The 26,633-nt window shown below is 38.7% G+C and overlaps 2 protein-coding genes and 1 long non-coding RNA gene across 4 annotated transcripts in view; 2 read left to right on the top strand and 1 right to left on the bottom strand.

Annotated features, from left to right (window-relative positions):
- ITGAV (integrin subunit alpha V) overlaps positions 1 to 10,726 on the top strand; it is a 66,775-nt gene extending 56,049 nt beyond the window's left edge. For both annotated transcript variants that reach the window (XM_075153691.1, XM_075153690.1), the window contains 5 exons: positions 979 to 1,092; positions 2,648 to 2,761; positions 2,850 to 2,957; positions 3,979 to 4,101; positions 4,480 to 10,726. In XM_075153691.1, coding sequence (XP_075009792.1) covers positions 979 to 1,092; positions 2,648 to 2,761; positions 2,850 to 2,957; positions 3,979 to 4,101; positions 4,480 to 4,575 — 555 coding nt within the window. In that variant the 3' untranslated portion in view covers positions 4,576 to 10,726. The remainder of the gene's footprint in view (positions 1 to 978; positions 1,093 to 2,647; positions 2,762 to 2,849; positions 2,958 to 3,978; positions 4,102 to 4,479) is intronic.
- LOC142083767 (uncharacterized) lies at positions 1,087 to 14,267 on the bottom strand. The gene is made up of 3 exons (XR_012674162.1): positions 14,036 to 14,267; positions 13,069 to 13,177; positions 1,087 to 2,695 (listed from the first exon to the last, which is right to left on the bottom strand). It is a non-coding gene; the product is annotated as an uncharacterized LOC142083767 (long non-coding RNA).
- A 74-nt stretch (positions 14,268 to 14,341) lies between these two features.
- The window catches only part of FAM171B (family with sequence similarity 171 member B), a 50,974-nt gene continuing 38,682 nt past the window's right edge, over positions 14,342 to 26,633 (top strand). The window contains exon 1 of the mRNA XM_075153692.1: positions 14,342 to 14,626. Coding sequence (XP_075009793.1) covers positions 14,455 to 14,626 — 172 coding nt within the window. The 5' untranslated portion in view covers positions 14,342 to 14,454. The remainder of the gene's footprint in view (positions 14,627 to 26,633) is intronic.

The following is a 26,633-nucleotide window of genomic DNA, read 5'->3' as shown; positions in this document are numbered from 1 at the left end:
CCACAGAGGTCAACAGGTTTCAGTGGGGCTTAAAAATACGCTATCACTGCCAGCAAAACATGCAGTTTGCAGAGCACAGAGTAGAAGAAACTCCTTTTTCCTAGGTTGGACTAGACAAAGAAACACCAGATAAAAACCAGCAAGTTTGAGAGTAGAGAGCTGATTCTAAGACAACTTAGAACAAGTAGTAGAAATCAGTATATTAGTTCTAGAAGAATTTAAGCAAACATACGTATAAAAAGACTAAGGGAAGATATTCAATGTATAGAACAACAAAGAATACTCATACATCTTTGATGATCAGAAAGCAACTTTAGTGAATATATAAACAAAATTTTCCTGTGCTTTTGCTATACCATTTGTAATAATATATTTTTTATAATTGTCTTGTAAGTTTTCTCATACAAATTTATTATGATGTAGAGCACAAGTAGTGTGGCTCTGCCTAGTCCCATATGTAAATTTGCAATTTTACATTGGGAATTTCAAAGGGATTACTGAAATAATTTATTAAACCTACTGTATACTTTTTCAAGCCCCTCCTAAAAAAGTTTTTGTGTATGTCTGGACATGTATACGCATATACAGTGATATGTGGTACATCAGTACCATACTAGTGCTATTTTTTCAGAGTTAAAAACTGAAATGTTGAAGAAAAATCTTTAATAAAAAGGTTGCAAATTTGAATTATTTATTGCAAAGAGTATTTTTTTTTCTATACATGAAAAAGTTTTGAGTTGAAGAATTAAGATACTCAAGGCTCTGTGTTAGTTCTTAGTAGAAATTTGCATCAGTGATCTAGAAAAGGCAGGAGTAACATTTTAATTACAGCTGTAGTAAAGCTAGGTTCTGAAGAATAGCTAGGATAGAAAGAGAGAAACCTGATCAGTTATATATTTTCTTGACCTTAACTTTGAAGGCTGCAAATATCTAAATGTAAGAATTATTTATTATTTGGGTTTCCTTTGTGTATCCTAGATTTCTGCTTCTAAAGATGATGATAAGAATGAAACACTTAACAGGGAAGATAATCGTGATCATCGTATCAGTCGAAGGGATGTAACTGCCATTGAAGGAGACGTGCATACTTTGGTAAGCTCTCAGCATTGATATGTTGATAATATTTTCTTTTTTTTTTTTAAATGAGGATGGAGATGAAAGCTCCATGAGATGACAAATCATTTCAGAAAATCCATGTTCTGTATTTGAACGGTTAACAGACAAAAAAGTCATAATGCTCTGGAGTGTTTTGGGGTTTGTTTTTTGTTTTGTTTTATTTCTTTTTCCAATGCGCATAAGTTTCCTCGGGGTAGTTAGCCAATGAAGCATATGCCTACACTTTTGTGGTGTTATGTTTTAAGTCCTTAAAAACAGAAGTCAATTTGGGCACTTCATTCAGTGTCAGTCTTCTGTATTGTACTATTCTCTGAATTTGAAAATCAGTACTTCATAGGAGGAAGGCTGGTAAAATAGGATAACTGAGAGGAAGCAGGCGAGTGCTGCAGTCATCTTTGCTACAAACTACAGTTGATTTCATAACACGTGTTTCCTAGCTGATCACTGGACATTCTGCAATCAGACATGTGGAGGACCTGTCCTTTCTAAACAAGTTTGGAAATAATCTGTAATATGAAGTAAATGTATTACTGTATCACTGTTTTTGTAACTGTGCTTGCAGAAATGAACCTGTCTCTGCTTTGGGCAAGGCAGGACAAGTAGGTACCTGAGAGAAATGCTTGGGAGTTTAGGGTGGACCAATGGGACTAAGGCAGTACAACCCTGATTCCAGAAATGTTTAGGCTTTGGAAAGGACAAAAAAGGGCTGAGCAAAGAAAGTGAAAATAGGAATTAATTTACTATTTTATGGTGAGAAAAATTACTTTATTTTTTTAGATATAAGCTACAAATATTCTTCAGTATCTATAAATGTGGTTCTGAAGTTTTGGGGTTTTTTTAAAGGGCTTGGTTTTTGCCAGATCTTCCCAATGACTTAGCAGGATTTCACCCCAGAGACTAATATCCAGAATTCCTAACAATTTCACTGAATCACAATTCACTAAAATCACAATTATAAAAAAAAGCCTTGTTTTGCTCTGCTTTCTTCTTGAAATACTGATGGTTTATCATCAATCTTAGCGATGGATTTTAATGGAAATGTGGTTGAGAAAGACCAGTTAAACTTCTGTAATCCTAAATATGGCTTATAGATTAGGTCAGTCAGCCAAGTTTGAAGACTTCCACTGAATGCAACAAAGCGTATTTTGTTGGCACCAAGTGCAGTTAATTGCCATGAGTTTTCCTATCAAAAAACATGTGGATGTTAATGTGAATTGACCAGAAACCGTCCCGTCCCGTCCCCTCCCGACATTTTCTTCCTATGTATGTAGATAAAGTACATACCTTAAAGCTACTGCCAGCTGTTTCACCTTTGGGATCCAGGTGGCTCTCATGGTATTTTTCTGAATGCAAACTTATGGGACACTATAAGTAATTATTCAATATTGGGAGTTATTTAATATATTTGAATAGTTTATGGTGTTTTGCCAGGAAAAAAGGACAATAAAGTATGTATATGAGTAAAGAAATGCCACTGACAACTTTTCAAATATTTTCATATTGGGAATATCCTTCCTATTTTTATATGCAGGGCTGTGGAACTGCTGATTGCTTAAAGATAGTCTGTCAAGTTGGCCACCTGGAAAGGGGAAAGAGTGCAATATTGTATTTAAAATCACGCCTTTGGACCCAAACTTTCATGAATGTGAGTGACTGTTAATATTCTGTCCCAGCTTCTGAACCAAAAGTAGTGATTTTTGTATGCAATACTAAATTTGTTTTTTCTTACACAGAAAGAAAATCAGAACCACTCTTATTCTCTCAAATCATCTGCTTCTTTTAATGTTATAGAGTTCCCTTATAAGAATCTTTCCTTTGAAGATATCCACAATTCTACCGTAGTAAGTAATTTACATCCAGCTTGAGTTACCATACATAATTACTTCGAAATTAATACAAAAACAATGATTGTTGAGTAGCTTTTTTGTGGCTTGGTATAATTGTAATTTTATCAAATATTTGATTCATATATTAATTTCAGTTATACACATACAATTGAGGGTAAAACAAAAATTTTTGTCCTAAAACTAGAGTTAACATTATTTGTAGCTTTAAAGACTTAACTGAAAATGAAAAAAATGGTGAACAGTCCTAATGTTCTTGTTAATGCCATTGTTGTTACAGAAATATTTTACTTGAAAATTGTCTTCTACTGTAGCACTTAGAGCTTGAATAATGGACCTTTATTATATTATATGAAGGACTATGTGAATGTGGAACAAAAAGACCATCTTTGCCCTATAGGGTTTCAAAGAGAAAGGAGACAGGGTGCAAACAGAAAGGAAGATACAGGCCATTTATTTGGGCTGCCATATTAAAAGTTTTTGGTAGGCACTATAGCATAGAAGATCTTAAGAAAGGGGTTGAAAAGGACTGTGATTGATTTATTTTTGAATATGGTTTCTAATGCCTATTATTAACTGTGTTTTCTCTCCTAAGCCTTGTGGAGTTGATTTTTGTTTCAGGGAATACTGCCTTTTAAGAAAAAAAGGAAAAGCCCTGAATTATTTTTCTCTAATTCCCAAATATTTCCAGATTTCTAGTTTTACTGAAAATCATCAAGCATTACAGAATACATGTTGCCATGGTGTCACTGATTGCAAAAAAACCCAAAGCCAACCAAACAAAAAAAACCCCAAACGCCTGTTTTTATTTAATTTTAAAATCCTATTAAATTTGGGTCAGTGAAGCCTTTATGTCACTATTAATCTATAGCTGTTTACTCACATTGGAGAGCAGAAGTAATTTATGCTGGATTAAGATTATTTTAAACACTATAGAATAAAGATATTCTATATCTTTATGAATGAACTCAGCATGTCACTGCTGTGCAAAGTGTGATTTATTGTGTTTTTCTATTAGGTTACTACAAATATTACATGGGGCATTCAGCCACAGCCTATGCCTGTGCCAGTGTGGGTTATAATTTTGGCTGTCCTAGCAGGATTATTGCTCTTGGCTGTTCTAGTGTTTGTTATGTACAGGGTAAGTACTGAATTTGGGTTTTTTGTATAGTTTTCTTTTCCCTACTAGTAATGCATTACTTCAAATAGTACCAGCAGCTTGCAGAAATATCTTTGTCCCCTAATCATCTGAATCAGTTAAGTTTTTGGATAACTGTAAAAATTTTTCAGCTTTCAGGAAGAGGTTGAATAAAAGAGGATGTCTGTGATTGTGCTGAATTATCAGTTTAATTTTTCACCTGATATTTATTGTCTTTGGAGGTCAAAAATAAGGAAAAAAGAGAGTAGGAGGGAAAAAGTTAAAATAATTAGTTAAGATCTGATCAAGAAGGAAAGAGAAAGGATGTGTGTATGTTTTAAAAATCACAATGCAATTTCTTTATTATTCTCTGAATCGCAGATGGGCTTTTTCAAACGTGTGAGACCACCTCAGGAAGAACAAGAAAGAGAACAACTGCAACCGCATGAGAATGGGGAAGGAACATCAGAAGCTTAAGCAGAGTTTTATCTGTAAGACATTCTGAAATTTTAAAATGCCTACAGCTTAGTTACAAATATCGGTTTCTCCCTTAAGGAAAAAACACTCATGACTGCAAAGCTGCTGGTCTCAGAAGGTATCAGCATGTACTAAATAAGAGCAATATATTTAAATCCTCCTTTTTGTATTAATTACATTCATACATGTGACTAATGCATCTGCACTGATTTGTGTGAAAAAAATTAAGTAATATGTAGTGCTATGATTTTGCATATTGGGATGTAGGAGACATCATCTTTTTTGATTCACGGCCCGACCTTACATGAATGCTACACAGATTCTGCATTTGCTCTTGAAGCCAACAGATTCCATAGATACTTGCTGGATTACACGTTTAGTTTCGATTGATTTTTGTTGGAGTACACTACATTTCATTTCCTAGCTCTTGAAAGCTAGTTGCACAAAAACATGAACATAGCTTGTTTTACAAAACTGAACAATATTCTTTGATCCATTAACTCTGCTGACGATTTTCCTCCTGCTCAAAAAATATGAAAGAGATTATTCAGTGGAATCATTCACATCTGATACCTATTCTGCTTGCCTGTTGCCCTTCCTGCTCAGTCATCTGTCTTGTGGTTTCCCTCTAGACTTTACAAATATTGTTCTCCAGGTTCTAGGTATCTTACTGTAGGGGTTGAGCCTACAGAAACCAAAGTGAGCAGCAGAAAGCTGGGGATGATGTACTTTTTACGGGACCTAGTGAAAAGATTTTGGGGTAAGATCCAAAGACTTTGCTGTGTGTTTCCATGGAGCAGGATCCAGGTGTTCCACAGAATTCTTGGCAGCATGGATCTATTCAGGTACTGCCAGGGACAATATGTTGGACTGTGGCTGCCAACAGACATGTCTGATGAGAAAACCCATAGCCTTTACATTCACAAGTCAAACCTCCACAGGGTTTGAAGTTAAGTCTGTGTATTACTTGGGTTGAATTTCAGTTTCTGGCAAAACAATGGAGGGAATACTTTGTGACAGGTTACCTGATGCGCTGTAAGAAAGCTGTTGTTAATTCTCACATTCTGTGGTTGACCATGACCAAGTGCAGGATAGAGTAACATATGGACTGTTTAAACTAGACTATCTGCCAGACAAATGTATCTAGATTACATCAGTACTTTAGCCACACTCAATGCCTGCCTTGCCACCTGTCCTGAGAGAACAGCGAGCTTGCCAAATGAAGCAGAGTGTAGCTGGCAATGCTAGAAAGAGTTTGAAAAGAGAAGGTTGATTTGGCTTGTTTCATTTCATTCATTCATTGTTTTATTCATTGTATGTTTCATTGCACAAAAGACATTTCATTGCACAAGACATTTCATTATGTTCAATACATTTCATTAGCAGAAAAGACACTAAATATTTTGTTTCATTGTTGTTTTTTAAACATACCAAAAGTTAGTGGTTTGAAGCCACAGATTTATGTCATTCTTGGCTTATTTCCCTCAGCATTGGTGTGGTAACATGAAGCTTCTTACACTTAGGGGAGAACACAAGAATATTGTTTATGTGTATTTCACTAGACATGTAACTGCAAATTGTTTGGCTTGCAACCACAGCAAGCTGTAGCTGTGTTGCACAAATCTTGGAGTTGAACGTACTTAAACTATTACAGAAGTGCCTTACATGAGATTTGTCTAGTCCAAAAAGGGAATAAATTACATTATAAACTCCCTGTATGCAGCCACATACAGAAACGAAGACTTCCGCTGTAATTATACCAGTGAGATTTCTATGTAGACAAGCTCTTAAACGGACAAAAACTCTGGTTTGGTTTGGTTTTGTATCTTGGCGTTTTCGTTCAGAGCTGCATCTCCCTCATAAATACGGCAATGCCCAGTAAACCCAGAATTATCTGAAATTAACAGTTTGATTCAACTCTCATTTCTGCATCCTGCCTGAGATTTAAAATCCACAAATGGCTTTCGTTGTTAAGTCCATTCTTACTCCCTGAGCCATGATGGCATTTGAGTCATTAAGAGAGACGGCACAAAGTCTGTGGGGGCCAGTATGTATATCAGATATAGGCTTTCATATTTATCCATTTACATGTTTTTGTTTTAGACAATTTGTTTAGATATAATCAGTTTATATGAGAGGGTATAGGGCATAATTCTGCTCTCACTGAATTTTCATGGTCTTCGGTGTGGTCAACGTTTTATTTTTGTCTTTACTTCTAGTATTGTTACTAGAAATATAGTAAAGAATCAGGAGTCAGGCTTTGATCCTAGCCTCAAAATGTGACTTTTATAAAACACAATTTCAGTTACTTACACAGGCTTCTAGTTCACACACTTCATCAACTGATTATCTATATGCAAAGAGATTATTTTTACCCAGTCCTAATCTTAGTAGGTTAAGAGATTTAAGAGACTGTCAGACAGATTATAGCTTTAATTCTTACATGTGTGCTTTCATTACATGTACACACCATGTTGACTTGAAATTTATTAGACTACTTGCATGTCTAGGCATTATAAGGAGATGGGGAAAAAAAAAAAGCACATGATCAAGATCTCTTCAGTTCACATGGAAGGGATACCGTAGTGGTGTTAATGTCAGTGCTGACTGCATCTTAATTTTACTGTGGCAACTGGAAACTCATTTTGCTGATTTTCAGGATAAAAAGGTACACTTTATTGGTACAACTACTGTAGCTATGGAATGTTTCTTCCATTTATTGAAGTTACATAAAATAAGACTTATTTAAGTGATTTTTATTTTCTTGCATTCTACTGGAGAATAAAAGCAAATAGTTGTTTATCCCATGTCCACTAATTTCCAGTTTGGTTTAAAAAAATCCCCAAACAGTAGCATATGTAAACAGAGTATACAGGTTACTTAGTGAACATAGATACAACACCCCAAATTCAGTTTAAAGTAACATTTGTGTTTCAGGAAGATTCTGAACAGGATGTTTTCCTGAATGGGGGTGCAGGAAACATTTGATATCACATTCTAGATTCAGAATAACATTACACACTATGTACGTACTTGTATCAGTATAAATTTCATACTGACTTACAGGCATTGATGTATTCTTATAGCAAATATTGTAAAATGATGTTAAAACTTTTAAAAAAACTTTAAAAAAATGTATTTTAGAATTGAAATTAATGCCCTTGAGTCAAATTTGGTGTGCATAAGGTACATACTGCAAGCATTAAAAAAATACAAGTACAGTAACGGAGAATTAGTCCTCTTTTGAGAGTTATGTTTCAGAAGCATGTTCTTTATGAATATAAAATCAACGGCTATGTAACTTTTTAGACAGTGAAAACATTCTAAAAGAGCTATGTCTTTTATAATGAAATTTGAAATTCTGTAAGTACTCCAGTTTACAATTATTGCAGCATCTCATGATCAATATTAAAAAGTGATTTATATTACAAAATGCGTATTCTCTCTTACTATATTTGACAATATTTAGAAAATGTAAAGCAAGGAACCTAATTTATAGGTTTACATTTCTTTCAAGAAACTACCAAATTGTGGAGATAGCTTTTGTTTAAGCATGACTGCAAAGTCAAATATGGGATACATTTTTCAACATAAGTTGAAATCTTTGAAGAAATGTTCGCAGATACCAGTATCAAGTTTATAATTTTATTTGTCCCATTTTTCTGTTTTAAACTTTGATTTACACGTTGATCTGTGATTCACATAATGCTTGCGGAAACTTTAAAGAAGTTTATCATATATGCTCTTTCTTTATAAAACATATATTCCAAGCAAAGATTTTTAATATTTAGTTGTTTTTAAACTTGTGTCCATGCTTAAATAGTCTTTAAGGTAAACTCTCACGAGTATTTTGAAAATATTTCAGCTATAATCAGCATGTTCTTGGTGATTTGAAGGATTCATGTTGCACTTGGATTTTTGCAACACTCGGGTTTGCTGTTGGTTACCCTGGCATAGGCCCTGCAGTATTTTTTCCTACAACCTCACAAATGGTCCCAGAGCAGCATTACCCTGGTGAAAATCTAGTCTTTGGTCTAGACTAAGACCTATTCCACAGTCTAATGAAGTCACAGAAAACCTGACATTCATTGCAACTGGCTTTGAATGTGACCCTTTGTGTTCAATGCTGCTGGCTGTCAATGAGGAAAAAATAATAGGATTTTATAAAAGGAAAATGGAAATCAAAAAAAAATAAGAAGGTGGTGGCAGACCACAGATGAGCCTTACAGCAAAGAGATGATTTTGTTTGTCTATTTCTGAGATGGGAAGAACCCATTAGTTCACTGTTGGCAGTGGCCTCCTATCACAAACAAATCCCACAGTTTGGATCATGATTATATGCTGAGGTCTAATGACTCTCATTGACTTGAGAGGGATCTGAACTCTTTGGTACTGAATCTCTAGCTTGTAATTCCCAAGTGCAATATAACATGATCAGATCTAGTTCACTGCCAAGTTGTCTGTTTATTTTTGTTTCCCTAAGAAGGGATGTAGCATTTGTTGACTTGCAGTAGTCAGTATTTTTAAGGACATTAACAAAACCAGTGTGTTAAATTGAGGTGATAAATGAATGGTATAGGAAGTTTTTGATCACCCACATTGGGTGAAACATGATGTATATTCTAAAGTGTATCCATTACTAACTCTTGAGTTATTGAGAATTGGTACAATATTCTTTAAGTCTACTGTGGAAAATTTTACTAGAAGACTATACAGTAATGGGTTTGAGTCTGTACTACTGTTTCATGCGATTATGGTATTTAGTATTTCGATCTATTTTTTTCCAGTGTGTAGAATTTTTATGTGACACAGGAAATCTGACCTTTCATGCAATGACCTTCTTCAAATATGCTGCATTAAGGTTGAATAACTTGACCCTTGGCTTTTACAAAGTAAACGAAAATTCAATGTAGCATCTGAATCTTCGAAAAACTTTTACAGGTTTAGATGGCCCTTCCTAGTCTATGAAGGAAACCTGTATTTGCTATGATACAAATATGTTGAAAATGTAACATTTTATTTCTTTGTAATAGAATTTTTTTGCCTTTTATGTTTTAGCTCATGCATTAAATCAGTAGAGCATTGTTTGCACAAGCAGAAAATTAACATACTAATGGGAGTGCTGCATTTTGGGTTTCTTAGTCATGTAGTAAATACTTGTAACATAAATGGAAATATTTTCAGTAACTATGAACCTGTTTCAAAGGTCTTCAGTACATTTAAGGAGAGCAATATACTTTTGAAATGAACTTATTTTTAATAAATTATAAATCTTGCAAAAAAAAAAGCATATTGCGGCACAGTAATTTTGTACTGATATCAAATATATAGCTATTAAGCTATGGTTTTCTTTTCAACTCATTCTTTTCATCCTAATTAAAATTTGATTGATTTTATTAGGGATTATTGATTGATTTTTCTATGTATATATACAATTTCAAAATATGATTGGATAAACTGAAAAATGTAAGTATTGAGTTGATTCTGATATTTAGAATTCTGGAATAAAATACCTCTTAATTAACAGAAATTCTGTTTTTTTTTTTTTATCCTAGGCATATTTTTTACAAAGTATTTAATTCACCTGAAAATATTTCATAGTACATGTTTGTAATCCACAGTTATCTACTAAATACAAAAAGGTCACAATTACACATTCTCAGCTGAAGTGGCACATATTAATCTGGAGTCAAAAAATTTTGTAATCACAAGCAAGAAGGAGGATCTAGTGACAAATTATATTCTGTCACCAGAAAACTGATTTCCCACAAAAGTTTTTGTATACCAAAAAATAAATATTTCAGATCTTATAGCTGCCACATCACTGTAGAAAATGGTGAATTCTTGTCCTTTGGTTAGGAAAATTCTCAGAGGTGGTGTTTCTTTTCTTGTTGTAGACTAATTTTATCTTAGTATTACATTTCTGATTAACAATCATACTCATGTTTGTGAGTGGGGTGACAGTAAATATTTTGTATCACAATAAAGGCATACATGTTTATTTTACATTGCTAGAACAACTATTTAGAAATAAATGTTGGTGCTTGTGAACCCTTTAGAAAAACTCCGAACTACTGAGTTCCCTGGATTGCTAGTAGAGAATTTGTTAACCTAAAGAAAATAATAAAAAAGGACTGAAAAGATGGAAAAACTGGTATTTGTGTTTTAATTAACAGCTTCCAGTGACCTCGCAGTAGCTATCACCTACTAGCTCTCACACACAACATGCCTAATGTGCCTAAGAAGCATCACAACAGTAGTCAAAACATGACTCTTGCTGTTTGTTCAATACACGCTGCAGCCAACACAGGCGTAGTTTTTGTTAAATAGGACACCTTCAGTTAGTTACCAGCATAGTGATCACTTCATCTGTTCAGCAGTTCCAAATTAATGCATTATTGAGAAATCAGAAACAGCTGTCTCTTTACAGCAACCAAGGCAACTGAGTGATGTTTCAAATTTCTGTCTTATGCCATAACCACCTTAAACAAAATGATGGTCGATGTGTTGATGTAAATAACCTCAAGACAACTCTACTGCCTCCACTTCAGTTATGCTGCTTTACATTGTCTAGCTTCTGACTCTTTCCATACATGTACGATATCTTATTGTATGCTTTTATCATTAGTGAGTTTGTAAATTAATTATAATACATTAATACTTTATCACATATTAGTACATTAATACATTTTTAAATTGCCAGTTCAAGTAATGTTAAGAACACGGTGAAAAATTGAAAATACTTTCTTTTTTTAAAAAGAGTATTTGTATGAACATCATATCAATATATTGTCTCATATACATAAAGAATTAGGGTTAGTGCTGTCAGCAGCCCATCTTCTCACAAGGTATTTCACAATCAGTCTGTTTTACTGCATCTTTCTGATAAACCTTCTAGAAATTTGGTGCTGTATCATTACCTCTCTTGACAGACATACAGGACATGCTAAGACTAACCTTGCAGGACACAAATGCACAACACAGACCTTCCAAGTGTGTGAAGCAAAAAAAAAAAAAAAAGGTAAAATACATTACTAGTCTTTACAATTTCACATGCAGACTATGTCTTGTGTGTTACTGTTTTTCAGAGAGTTTTGCAGAATCTATCTACATTTACATTTCTGTGTCATTTGTGTACACGCTTTTCAGTTCCTGACAAAATATCAGATGCCATGTTACATCCCTTCAGTGGTTGATGACGATGGTTGTAATTTGTTTAAAAGTTTGAAGAGTGAGCGAGCAACCTTTAAAGACTGCTGGAGTTACTGCTGGATATATTTCCTCAATTAAATAGTCAGGTAGCTGAAATAAATTACTTATCAGCTTTCATCTCTTTTCAAATAAAATTTGGTTAAGAAAACATAATCTTGATTATGATTTTTTTTTTCTGAAATAGTGTTATTGTGTACTCTAATCCCTTCTCAGTAATTTATCTAAATGCAGTATAATTAATTTCCACATGTGTTATTCTGCTTTTGGAGCCATTTTCAATACAACTTTTATCACACATTTCACAGATTTTTTTCAGAACTTTATAAATGAATATATATACGCGAATATATATATATGAATATTCACGTCATCAACATTAATTTAAAATGTTGCAGCTGCCAAGTTGGTTCAACTATTCATCCGCAAATAAATTTAATTTTTATCTTTCTAAAAGCCCAGGTCTACAAACATGTGGAAATGAACATGCATGTGATCCACGCTTTCTCAATACATATACTCATTCATCAGACCAATTCGTTAACAAAGGAAGGAAATTGCTCACAGCATTAGCTAGCTTTCTGTAGACCCCTTTTTTCCAGCTGAGAACACACAATGTTGCAGGGATTCCAAAATGAATTCAACTCTAACAGAGGCTGTGCAGAAGCACCCTCTTTTTCTTTGCAGTGCCCAGATTAAAGGTTGAAATAGGAAGCTGGGTGAGGAAGTTAACTAGGCAAGTAGGCGCTGAACAAATGTTTTCCCAACAAAAGAGAGAATCTCTCTTCCTTGTGAGCTGCTGGAGGAGAGTTCCACATCAAGCAAATTACTGTTTTATTAGTTTGGTTTTTGTGCTCTTTTGCTTATCTAAAAGAAAGGTCCTATCAAATGAAATTAAGTTTTCATGGCATGTTTTTTTTTCGTGCTGATGAAAAAAAGGGATACTGACATACTCCAACTATTCTAAAGAAAAGTACTGAAGAGTACCTGCTGAGGAGGGTGTACATTTCCCACTGCCGCATTACTCTGCAGGCAGTGATCTTTCATAATGCACGAGTGGGTGAAGTCAGTCCATTCTCTGGCGGTCCCAAAAGGTGCCAACAAACTATCAGCAGCTGTGATAAAAGCAAATTGTATTTTCTACACCAATCCCAAATCTATTTGAAGTCATTGTTCATGGCAATGAATTAGTTACAATGTACTGTATAGAATGATATTAAATCATAAGGAAAAATATATTACATTTTCTTTAGATTTTATAAGAGATCTGTTGAAAATATGTACCTGGCAGTTCCTCCTTTCAGTATGGGAAAATTTCTACTTCTCTATAGTTTGTAACTCTACTCCTCTCCCTTTTTCCACTGCATTGAAGAAATTTTCTGAGATCTGAAAACTACAGAATTTGGCCTAATATGTCATTATGTCTGAAATAAAGATTTTTATTTGGCTAATCTTTATTTTATTCAAAGGCAAATAAAGTGGTTTTATACTTTTCAAAGAAATTCAAATTCACTGTTCAAACATGCATTGAAAATGTAGTATCATCTAGTATCTGAAAGTTCTTACAGTGAATGAGATGTTTGCCTCGCTGAAATCATGGCATGGGCACACTCATCAACACTAGTGTGAAATTCACTGTGAGGTGCTCCCAATGTGTTTAGCTCTCAACGATGCAGATGGCTGCATGCGGTTGTGTGAGTTTGTCTAGATGTGGCCTTGCTCAGGTGTAGCAGTCTTATCTGCTCTGAACAATTTCAGTAATTTTTCCATGATCCCACCCTAGGCTGTGTCTATACATGTGTCTATACATTCCAATTTTACCTGTATTAATGGGTATCCTTAATTTTAAAAAATGTGTAATGTTTGATATTAGGACTGTTAATGTGAATAAACATGTAAATATGGCAAAACTATGCCTGTGTGTAGAATCAAAGCTTTCAGAGATGCTACTAATACAGGTATGATGATTGCCAGAATGACTGCCGCTTACCAGTGCCTGAGTGAAGGCGATTTTTGAGTCGACACAAGGCAATCTTGCGTGTCTGCCCCGTAGCATGACATGCTGCACAGGGGTTGCCAAATCCGCTTTAATACTCTCAGCAACAAGTGTTAAAATGGCTCTAAATGCTGCTAGTTTGGAGGACTGAAAGAAAGCGAACACGGCGCATTCTGATTTCCTCGACAACTCAATTTAACGCCGCAGCACTGGCAGGCCCCGCGCCCTCCCCTCCTCGGCCCGGCTCTCCCTCACCTCTGCCAGACGGCCGGCCGCGGGGTGGCGTCACCGTCAGACGTTAACGGCGCGGCTCCTGAGGAAAGCCGTTAGCCCGCACCTCCCTGCCCTCCACGGGGCCTCGAGGCCGAACCGGAGACGGCGGAGACCCCCCGCCGGGGTGCTTGCTCACAGCTACGGAGAACGGGCCGCCTCACCTACTACCTGCTGCCCCTGGCCCGGCCCGCGCCTCAGCGAGACCATTGCCCCTCCCGGCGCCCAGGCCCCGCCCCGTCACGTGCGGGGGGGGGCGGGCACACGGTTGTCCGGCCGGCCGCTGCCGCGGGTGGGGGCGGCTGCTCGCCGCCGCAGTCCCGCTGCCGCCGGAGCCGCTGGTCCCGGCCTCCCGTCCGTGTCCTCGCCCGCAATATGCCTCCGCTGCCCTCGGGCTGCTCGCCATGCCGGGGACCTGCGGGCGCCTCTCCTCCCTGCTCCTGGAGCTGGCGGCCGCGATGCTGCTGCTGCTGATGGGGCGGCCGCCTCCCGTCGATGCCGCAGCCGCTGCCACCCGCCCGCAGCAGCAGCGGGCGGCGCTGCCGAGGGGCGCCCCCGCCGCCGCGGCGGCCTCAGGTACCGATCCCTCCGCCTCTCCCGCCGCCGAGCAGATATCCCTGTTTCCTGCCTTCTCTATGGAGATTTCTCCTCTTTTCTACCCCCCAGCCCCGCCGCGTCCCTCTCCTCCCGGGATGGGGGATCGGTGTCCTCCTCAACTGCTCCCCGCCGGGCTGCAGAGGGGCGCGTCCGTTGAACCCGGTGCTGCGTTGTCGTTGCTGATCTGTGAAACCAGGGTGTTGTGCTACCGTGCGGGGGACGGGCGGCATTCCCGAAGCAAAAAAAAAAAGCCGCTACGTTTTTAATTAAGCAGGTAGCTGAACCGTGGCGGCTGCTACGGGGCAAGCAGGATCTATTTTTGGTATCAAAGATCTGTATGCAGCTGCTGTAGCGTGTCACTGGTGAAAAATACAACCCAGTAATCGTGTAGCCTGTTTCTGACCTAGCTGCAGATGCTCCCTTAAGTGCCAGGCAAATGGTCTCGGGGGAAGCGTGGCTTTATGAATTCCTATTTGCTGGCAGGAGGCACCAGAGCAAGATATGTGTATATATATAAAGTATATATATATATAGAACACATATATTTATTTCTATATATATTTATATCAATATAGAAATAAAAAACCCTAACAGATAGATGTGTAAGTGTCTTAAGCCTATCGAATGATGAGGCTGGTGACGTCATTAGTTTTTGGATCTCCTCTGCAGAATGAGGAAATACATCATTTATCCAAGAGCTCAGAGTATGAAAATAATGTGCTTATTTCAGTATTAGGCCTTGGTATTATGGTCAAATGTGTGAGGTTATGCCTTGGGCAAGTGATAAGGTGTTTGTTCTATCATCTAGTTTAAAAAATATGTGTATATTCTGATGTCTTAGTGGCTTAAATTAGGATAAACCCAGTATTTTTCTTGACATACTGCCTTTCACCAAAGAATTTCAAAATGGTTTCAAACATGAATTATTTAAGACCTTTTAGCACCAAAGCTCTGGTTTGGGCATATCACTAGAGCATATGTTTAATTTTTAACATATATGCATGTTTCTATTTCCAGTTGACTTCAAGAAGGTATAAAATGTTCTTAGTTTCAGGCATATGGTTAATATTTTGCTGAATTGAAGCCAATTTACAAAACTGCCGAAGTATGTATGTTAATTAAGAAATATAAGCAAAGATCTTGAATTATGGTCCTTACTTGTAACTTCTTAAAGATGTAGAGCAAGTAACTAGATTTGGTAGAGTATGAACACTTAAATTCTCCTGATGCACTCTTAAAATGCCTTGATTTGCTTTTTGGTTTCTTTCCTGGGTTTGTTTTTTGGTTTTTTTTTTTTCTGTTTGTTTTTTTTTTTCCCCAAACCTTTAAACTATAGGACTTTAAAGAATGGTAGTTGATGAACAGCATGGTTCTTGTTTTTCCTTTTGAACTGATGATTTTTCATTATTTTATTTCTTATCATGCTTTTAGAGGAATATACCATTAATAACCAGCAAACCCCACTTAAAAGGCATTGGCAGCATTTCCAACTTTTGCAGTGAACATTTTGCTCATTAAAAATCGAGTGCCAAAAAAAAAAGGGACAGTTTTTGTAATTCAATGATCCTCTTTGGTTTCAGGTACTGATTTCTTTTCAAGAAGCTCTACTACCTTATCACCTTCAGCCCTGGCCAAAATCTTTGTTGGTGCCAAACAATTTGATGCTGATGCTACTGGTTTGCTGTTGTTGCTGTTGCCAACCCACGTGCCTAGTTGCTGTTGCTTTCTTTTATTTGCTTATTGTGCTTCATAGGTTTTGAGGTATGAGAGTCCTGAAAGTGTCTTACAGTACACAACTTTCATTATTAATCCCAGTTTATGAATGTTAAAAATTATAGTTTGAACTGATCCTCGGCATTTGTTTATGTTAAAATACAGTTAAAGCTTTATTTCACCTGTTGGCTGGCTTTCTAAATAATCTTGATTAACTTTTTCTTTCATAAAAAAATTGAAAAAAGCCAGTAGTGATTAATCTTTTAAAAAGACAAGTTAATAACCGCTAGGAAACTGTCATTATTCTGAAGAAGCTGCTAAGCACCTTTGTTTTTTGTGTGGTATTTCCTTTCAGTAAAGCATGTAAGTAATTTTTGCTATATCGACTTTTTGAAATTTTAAAAAGGAAGAGCCTGACTCCAGATATATATTTATCAGATACTAATGTCTTTTTCCATGAAGTTATCTTTTCATGGTTTACAGCCGAAAGGTAGGCAGGATAAATGGCTGTTGCCTTTCCAGCAGAAGACTGGCAGCAGAGTAATCCCAAAGGGGAATGCTCTGAAGAGGCCACTCCTGCAGCAGCTGCAGGTCCAGTGCTGGGAACTGCCAGGCAGGCAGTGGCTTCTGGAAGTAAAGAGGAGTCTGGCTGAATTTGGATTTATGTTGTGTGTTTGTGACCCCAGTGTTGCTAGAGCAAAGGAGCCTTATCCTCCTAAAATAGGGAAGGTGCAGAGCTAAGGTTGGAGTTCGCAACCTTTTCTCATTTGACGTTCCTGTATCGATGGCCCTGTTCTGTCGAAGCTAATTATACAGTTTTACAGATCAATTCCTCCTGGACTAACAGACTTCTGCCAGTGTAATTATTATGCCGTCTGAGGAGAGATGCTAAAGTCAGCACAGCTGTGTACAAAGGTTTGGAGTGCAGACTCTACTGACATGTAAATGTAGCAGTGAGAATAGATTTTTTGTGTTCATCCCTTCTTTCTTCTCCCTTAAAAACAACAACAAACTTACCACTGCCAAAAGAAATAAGTAAATTCTAAAGACGAGGCAGAGAAACCACGTACAAGAGGGACTCAGTTCATGGGGTTACTCTGACTCACGTTATCTAATAGATGTAGCTATTCTTCCAAATTTTAGAAAAAAAAATATTTGGGGAGAGAGAGACGGGCCTCTCTGGTTAGGATGGTGATTGCTGAAGGAACCTGTCTTGGTTCCTTGTTATTCATAGTGAGTTTTTCCATTTTCTGTGTGGCAGTTTAGAAATCTGGACTTTGGTGTGCAGAAGCAATTGAAGTTGCTGGGAGCTTCGAATACTCAGCATTAAGGTCAGCAGGCTTGAGCACAGAATTCAGTAAATTATAGTTCTGGCTTTGATCCAGGCAAATCTGTTTTTGTTTTCCTTGTTCCCTTTTGTTTATCTTTATTGAGATGCATTCTTTACAGGAGGTGTGATTGTGTTCTTTAATGTTCATGATGCTTGGGATATTCTGGATGTGGTGCATTGTTATTCTCTTTATAATGCAGATATTGGGCAATAAACAGAGCAGAGACCACTAATTGAATGTGATACCTAACTGCATCAGTTCCATGGCACATCTGATGTATACTGAATGAACAAGATTCTTCTGGAAAAAACAGCAGTTGTGTAAATAGAAGCTGTTACGTTATGTATAGACAGCACATAGGATGACATACACCATCTTAATGATGGAGTTTTTTTTCCGCGTTGAGACCTTAAATTAGACTTGAAGTATGTTTTAAAATAGGTGTTATTTCTTCAAATTTCTGTCATATAACTGCATGTTCTATGCTGTGGGTACTCTCCCTTTTGTAATCCCAGCATCAACAAGAAAAGACTTGCCATTGTATATATTATAGAGTATTCCCAAACTGCCTCACATTCCAGAATTCAGGGAAAAAGAAATTCATTTTGCCTTTTTTTTTGTTTGTTTTTGGCAGGTGGCTTTCGTACGATGGAAGATTAGCTTGATTTTTGTAGGGTGAAATTAAAAAGCGGTAGCAGCTAATAGTGGTCCTGAACAAAGGAGAGGAGAGAATTGGAATTACTGTGCATATTTATGCAGTTAGTTCTGTTTGTTGAGACTGATGAGATAAATATGTGATTGTTGGCAAACCCAGAAGAAAATAAGAGATTACTTTTGTACCTGTTGGAGACAAATATGCTGTCTGGATGCTGCTTGTGGAATTTGATTCTGTGCCCATTTCTCAATGCTATCTGCTTGCATGTGATGATGAGTTGCTATCTAATGCGAAGCAGTGTTCTAGACAAGAGATATCTAGTTAAGATTTTTCTAAACTCTGTTGTACGTTGTCTTATTCTTCCTGATCATTCAAGGAGGAGATAACTTTCTCATGCTTCTTTTTTATTTGAGATACTGGAACAGAAATGTTTCTCTGACGGATCCTTGCGTGAGTTACTGCTTTTCTAATCTTTCTTTTCAATGTTTCTAGTAGTGAAATATTTTTCCTAATGTCTTGTATATTGGTGTGTAGGTGGTACGTAGGTATTTAGGGGAGCATTTGGTTTTGATAGCTTGTTGTGTTAATCTGGGTTTGAATTTGAGTATAATACATAATGATGCCTTTTTAAAAAAAAAAAACAAAACGTAGTGCTGTGTGACTGGCTGGTTTGTCGCTTGATGGAACAACCTTTATGGTTTACTGTCTCTATAGTCACTGGATAGGGGACTAGTACGGCAGCAATAAATCCAGTTCTGTTTTGGAGCTTCTGTCGCAGTCAGATACAGACCCCAAGAAAATGAGTGAAGACTTAAAACCTGTATAGGAGATTCTGTAGCATTCCTATAAAGAAGGAAATTCAGTAATTTTCATGACTAAGTGATTATGTAGGATACAGTTCCTGCTCAAGAAGTCAGGACTGTCTAACTAGGGACTTCTGATCAGCACTAAGCAAAACTTAATTGTTTTACACAACCAGCAACACAACCTTCTTATCCAGTAGGTATTGGAATAAGGTTTATTTTTAAGTTGTCAAAGCTTATGGGTTAAATGTAGTAATTGTTTTCTATTTGGACGTGGAGGAGGTGGTTTGCAGTCTTTAAAATAAGACTTGATTTTGTTTAGACATATCAGATATAAACATTTGTTGGGAATCTATGTGTTTCTTATATGAAGAACCTTAATGAAACTCTGGAAAGCTGACTTTTAATCTGGTGAAAAATGATTCTTTCATTATGAAATAGAACTCCAGAAGTGTTGCATGCACACCCCAGCAAAATGGTTTAATGCAAGCAACTAACTCCATCTGTGGAAATAGGCTCAGAAAACGTCCTTTGACTTGCTGTTCAGTTTTCTCAGCATTCTTAGCCTCTGGGATTTGCAGTAATGGTTTCTCAGCTAGGTGAGAAAGTAGAGAAAGAACGTAGGACTTAGACTTGTCCTGATTTATTGGAGCTGATGTTCTTAAGTGACTTAGCTATCTGTGCTGATCTAAGGCTTAGTAGTGCAACAAAACATCAGGAAGGGCATTAAGACACTCAGAGGTGATAAAGCATCTGCAGTTTGAAATGAATAATGAAAAAGACATATGAAAAAGAATAATGAAAAAGACAGAAATGAATAATGAAAAAGAAATATTCACAGATAATTTCATTTATGTGTCCATGCTTTCCATGATTTAGGTCACTCAGTTGCTAATACAAGAAAAAGGAGAGTTTGGGGTTTTCCATGGTAGAATACAAATGAAAAAAATATGTACTTTTTTGTTTTTCAGGAAGAGAATCGATATAAACAAAAAGGTACTGAGGAGTTCTGAAGAGGTAGGCAGCTCTCCTGTGTTGAAAGCTTGCTTTTGTTGAAGCTTGTAATGTATTATACAGCATAATACTCTATACTTCAGAAAACTTGATTTCAAGAAACTTGTATTGATAGTAGCTTTCATTATAAAGAAGTGAGAGAGACAAGGCCAGAAATGTATTTTAATATTCACAGAACTGGGACCCACAGTTACATGGTGAGAAGTGGCAGGAAGCAACGATGGCAGGAAGCTACCTATTGCAAGGTGGTAGTTTTTGCAGTTCTTATTTGTTTTGTTAAAGCTTTATTACTTCTTGTCAATCTGTCAGCAGATGATACATCATCAAAGGCCAATTGATATGTAAAAACATTCACAGAATTGCTGTCAGGCTGAGAAAAAGGCAATTTCAGCATTTGGAATGCAACTGCTATCTGGGTCACTGAGGATCTGTAGCATGCTTTCTCTGTGAACTAGCTCAGTAGATGAAGTCTTTGAAGACAGAGGCAAAGATCTGAGAGGAAAGCTTATTCAAAATAAACTTAATGTTTGGCACATCAAACTTAGAAAAGTAGCTTAGCACAGGTTACTTTGTCGTCTTGAAAGTGGCGTATTTTTAGATTCTCTATATCCTTCTCTAATGAATGGGGATTTGAGGCACAATGTGACAGAGCAGATGAGCCCTCTGTATTACTCTTGATAGTGCTTTTAATTCCTAATTCATAGATCTAGCAAACTGGTGTGCTGTAGGAACACCCAGATCCCGTGATCAAGAATTTCCATTGCACCGTAGGGTTTAGTGTACTCTTGCATAATGCTTCTGTGTTCAGTACGATGAAACTACCAGATCTAGCTCCTCCTACCTAATCCTAGCTTGCCAGAGGTGTTCCAGCACACTCATGTGTGCTCCTAAACTGTCATCTTCTACACATGTCTACAAGAAGCTATATTCAGCAGGCTGCAAAGCAGCTATTGCATTTCTTGCTTTGCTTTTCTGGCACTAGTTGTTGTAGAGAAAACATGAGGTTTGAAAGCAGTTTTCATGCTAGCACATGCTTGAGGGGAGGATGTGAGTGTGCACAGCTTTACAATCAGCAGTATGAAAGTGTATTTGCTGAAACAATCTGTGCTAGGCAACTTAAGGTTAGAAAGCTCAAGAGAATGAATTAATCTTTAGGAGTCCCTTCTGTCCCTAAGCCAGGTGTTTAGTAGGGGAGATTTCACTCAAGCTGTACCTGAGCTTTTCAGTTGGAATAGGCACTCCAGATCCATCCAGCAGAAGAGCTGCATCCCTGGGAAAGGGCAGTCCTTCCAAACTGCATCTGAGGCTGCAGCACAGACAGAGCATATGCTCGTACAGCCCCACCACATCTCCCTTTCACATCTACAGAAGAGTCAGTCTGTACAGAGGGTCACCTTTGGTGAATGTATTGCCCTGTCATTTTGGGAGGGATGTAGATCAGGAAGGGATGATGCTTAGGCCTTCCATATGAGAGAGCACACACATACTGTAGTGTGAGCAGGCCCTTGTAACTAGGGGATAAACGTCAACAGGCATAGTCCAGTGCATATAGAGGACACTCCAGAAGCATGAGTTACGTTAAACGCGGCTTCTCAGGCAGAACGCAAGACTAATGCATGGCATCAGCAGTTCTGTCAAGTGAGAAACTGTATTGTATGCTATGAATTTCACGAGCAGTTGTCAGCTGCCTGTAGATGATGTGAAGAAAATCTTCTCCTGTCTCAGCTGGACCAGCTGCTGTAACTTTCCAAATGATTCTGCTTGCCCTCTGACTGTAAGCATATTGTGCATTCTTGTAAACAAAATATTGACAGGTCTGCAGTTTATGGTACATGCATGGCACGACCCTGGTGATGTGTGTTCTTGTCTGATGTAGCTCCTGAGAGCCATCCTGTGTGACCTGCTGGGGTTGGCAGGGCTAGGGAGTGATTTCTTTCCTGTCTGTGCATGCATAAGCCCCCTAAGGCTCACCAAGTGCAGGCATGAATCCTGTCAGGTTCCCATGTTATCCTTACTCTTTCCCCCTCAATTTCTTGTCGTGCTTTCTCTTCCCTGAGATTGTAATTATGCTTCATTGTGTGGGCTTGAAGAGAGTCTCCACTGACTGAAAGACCTAAGTCAGACTTCAGGGCACAATTGTTACCCTTTACAATGTGGAAATGAGACAGTTAAAGGAGATGGATTACAGGGTCAGATCCTCCTGCTGGACTTTCCACATGACCCTTCTTGCTTCAGCATTCTGAAATTCAAATTTACTGTTGATAGTGCCAGATACCTAAGACAGTGCAGTCCTACCAGTGGAAGAGGCAAGAGGTGGCCCCTCATTGAGATTACATGGAAATAAATTGTGGTTCTTGGTGGATTAGCGAGCAAAAAAAATCTTGGCCCTCTACCTTCTGATTTTCCCTGTCCTATTTCGAAAAATTTGATGTTTTTGGTGTGGGTCTTATCTGGCAGCTATAGCAGGTTAACCTGCAAATGGTGGCCGAATAGCTGTGGTGAGGAGTGGTTTTTTTTGTGTTGAATATGATGCGGTGATTTGTTGTGGTTTAACCCCAGCCAGCAACTAAACACTATGCAGCTGCTCGCTCACCTCCTCCCTCTGGTAGGATGGGGGAGAGAACTGGGAGGACACAAGTAGGAAAACTTGCGGGTTGAGATAAAACCAGTTTAATAATGGAAATAAAACAAAGTAGAGCAGTAATAGTAACAATGATAACAGCAACAATAACAGAATATACAAAACAGGTGATGCACAATGCAACTGCTCACCACCCACTGACCGACGGCCAGCCCATCCCAAGCCGTGAGAGCCCCTCCCTAGTTTTTATACTGAGCATGACATCATATGGTATGGAATACCCCATTGGCCAGCTGGGTCAACTGCCCCAGCTATGCTCCCCGCCCCCAGCTTCCCATGCACCTGGCAGATCATAGGAGCCTGAAAAGTCCCCGGTGCAAGCACCACCCAGCAACAACCAAAACATCAATGGGTCATCAATGCTCCCCTCATACCAAACCCAAAACACAGCACCCCCCAGCCACCAGAAAGAAAGTTAACTCTATCCCAGCCGAAACCAGGACAGGTTATGAGTGCGAGGCACATAGTGAGCCATGTGCATTAGGAGGTCATGAAGCAGCAAAATACAGAGGATCACAGAACCGCTTCAACATGTCCCCAGCATACTGTTTTTGAAATGCATTATTGACATGACCACTGTACCCCAAAAGCGCTCTAAGGTCTGTAGAGTGTCATTCGATTTACGAGTGCTTTAGCCTGTACAACTGAGTGTTTCCTTGAGTGCTTTTACTGAACACAGTCTAGTTATAGCCAGATGAATTGGAGCACTGACCCATTATCATGCAGTTTATTTTGGAGGAAAGAGTTGAATTTAGGGTTTTTTTTTAGTTTCTAGATGGTCATTAATAGTTCATCTGCCTCATCTGAAATGTTTTCTTCTGGTCGACATACTTTTATTTCTTTATTTCTCACCAATCTTTTACCTGTATTCAATGATTGAGCTTTCCTACTGGAGTGTGCACATAGCTTTCAGGTTTTGTGTTGTAGGTTATTTTAGCTGCAGGTTTGAGCAAGCCTTTCGTTAGTCAAGCTGATTTTACTTTGAGAATCATCAGTGTTTCTGTTTTCATTGACTGCAAATGTTATCGAGTAAGGCCATGCAAGATAAAATATATCTTTTCATCCCATTTCCTTAATAAAGCATAGAATTTACATCAGGTTGTGAACCCCAGATTATCATAGGATGCTGTACTCCTACTAAAACATCCAGCCAGATTTGCTAGGTGTATTAAAATTAGCATCTGAAATAAACCACAATCAAGTGAAGATGATGTTTGTTCTTTGTGGGTTTTTCTTCCAGTGTTTTCTGTGATTTGAAAGTATCTGTGAGGATCTAGAATCGTGGAGGTATTCAGGCTGGAGGCGATATCAGGAGCACTCTAGTCCAACCTGCTTAAAGCAGGGCTGACACTGAATTCAGACCTGGGAGCTCTTTCCTGTCAGGCCATAAAAGCGTGCAAGAATGGGGAACCTCTTTGGACAACCTTTTCCAATGATTGTTCATCCTCAGAGAGAAAAAAAATTTCCTCATGTCCAGTCAGATCCTTCCCTGCAATTTGTGACTGTTGCCTTTTGTTACCCTGCCACACATCTCGACAGAGAACTTGTCTCTGTATTCTTGATAAACCCATGGGTTTTGGAAGGCTGTTGTTTAGGTCCCCCAAAGCCTTTCCTTTGCAAGGTTAAACAAGGCTCATTTCTTTCTGTGGGTCCAAAACTGAATGCAGTTTCCAGATGTAGTCTAGCAAGTGCTAAGTGAGAGGGATTAATTACTTCTTTTGCTCTTATTGCTATGCTTCTGTTGACACAGTGCGGTGCGCTGTTAGCCTTCATCACTTCCAGGGTGCACTCCTGACATATTTAGCTTATTGCTCACCAATTTCTGATTGACTTTCTGATGTTTTCAGCAGAGCTACTGCCCTGCCAGTTAATGTCTTGCAGGTACTGCTGGAAGGGGTCAGATGCATCATTTTGTATTTGTCCCTGTGTCGTGATTTAACCCCAGCCAGCAAAAACAAACCCCACGCAGCCGCTTGCTGACGCGCCCCTTTGGTGGGATGGGGGAGAGAATCGGGAGGGCACAAGTAGGAAAGCTCCCGGGTTGAGATAAAAACAGTTTAATAATTGAAATAAAATGAAGTAGAACAGTAATAATAACAATGAGAACAACAGCAATAACAGCATACACAAAGCAGGCAATGCACAACGCAACTGCTCACCGACTGCCGACCACGTGTCACGAACGGGGGGCGAGCCCCCCCACACACCTGGTTTTTATACTGAGCATGATGTCACATGGTATAAAATACCCCATTGGCCAGCTGGGTCCACCACCACAGCTGCGCTCCCCCCTCCCGGTGCAAGCACCACCCAGCAACAGCCAAAGCATCAATGGGCCATCAACGCTCCTTTCACACTGAACTTAAAACACAGCACACCCCCAAGCTACTGGGAAGAAAGTTAACTCTGTTCCAGCCGGAACCAGGACAGTATCCACCCCTTATTCTGTACCATCTACATCATGCCCAGGTCTCACATTTTCCCATACATTCCAATTAGTCACCACTACTTTTCCTGCCTTTTGATATATACGCACACAGAGATATCATTCCCTTAGTCCATGGGCCATCCCTCTAAAATGTCCGTTGAGTTCATTTAGTCCATGACTTCGGGTTCCATCTGCCATAACAGTCTTTCAGGGCAGGAGAGATGGTGTGTGGTGTTGGGCTCTTGCATGCGGAGCCCAGTTCTGGGCGCTCGTCCGGTTCTATCATCGTTGCACCTTGCTCAGTTTCATCGGAGTTCATTCTACATTAATCTGGGTGATTCTTACTATAATACTGTTAATATGGCATATGGTAACCCTAGAAGTGATGACATACGGTATTATATAGTAACTAACATCATACAATTCAGTTCATTGGCTATTTTCACCCAAAATTAAATCCCCTTGAGGTACACACTGGACTTCCCCATCCTTTCGCGTCACCCACCAAGTGCACACAGGTCCCTGAGCAAAAGCAATCCCAAGGATGGGTTTTCCCTTGCCAGCGGCAGGAGTAACCCAGACTGTCTTCCCCAGCATATGTCTTTTGTGCACAACAGGGACTTTATCCCCCTCTACAGTATGTAAGGGTTTTGATTGGGCAGGGCCAGCTCGAGTGACAAATCCCCTAGTGTTGACTAACCAGGTGGCTTTTGCTAAATGTGTGTCCCAATGCTTGAATGTCCCACCACCCATTGCTCTCTGTGTAGTCTTTAACAGCCCGTTGTATCGTTCAATTTTTCCAGAGGCTGGTACATGGTAGGGGATGTGATACACCCACTCAATGCCGTGCTCTTTGGCCCAGGTGTCTATGCGAGTGTTTCGGAAATGAGTCCCGTTGTCTGACTCAATTCTTTCTGGGGTGCCATGTTGCCACAGGACTTGCTTTTCAAGGCCCAGGATGGTGTTCCGGGCGGTGGCATGGGGCACAGGATATGTTTCCAGCCATCCTGTGGTTACTTCCACCACGGTGAGCACATAGCGCTTGCTGTGTTGGGTTTGTGGGAGCGTGATATAATCAATCTGCCAAGCTTCCCCATATTTATATTTCAACCATTGTCCTCCATAGCAGAGAGGCTTTAACCGCTTGGCTTGCTTGATTGCAGCGTATGTTTCACATTCATGGATAACCTGTGCAATAGTGACCATGGTCAAGTCCACCCCTCGATCACGAGCCCATCTATATGTTGCATCTCTTCCTTGGTGGCCTGAAGTGTCATGGGCCCACCGAGCTATAAATAATTCACCCTTATGTTGCCAGTCCAGATCTACCTGAGCTACTTCGATCTTGGCAGCCTGATCCACCTGCTGGTTGTTTTGGTGTTCTTCAGTGGCCTGACTCTT

This window comes from Calonectris borealis, chromosome 6, assembly GCF_964195595.1.
Source record: "Calonectris borealis chromosome 6, bCalBor7.hap1.2, whole genome shotgun sequence".
NCBI lineage: Eukaryota > Metazoa > Chordata > Aves > Procellariiformes > Procellariidae > Calonectris > Calonectris borealis.
This window is presented reverse-complemented; position numbering and strand designations above follow the sequence as displayed.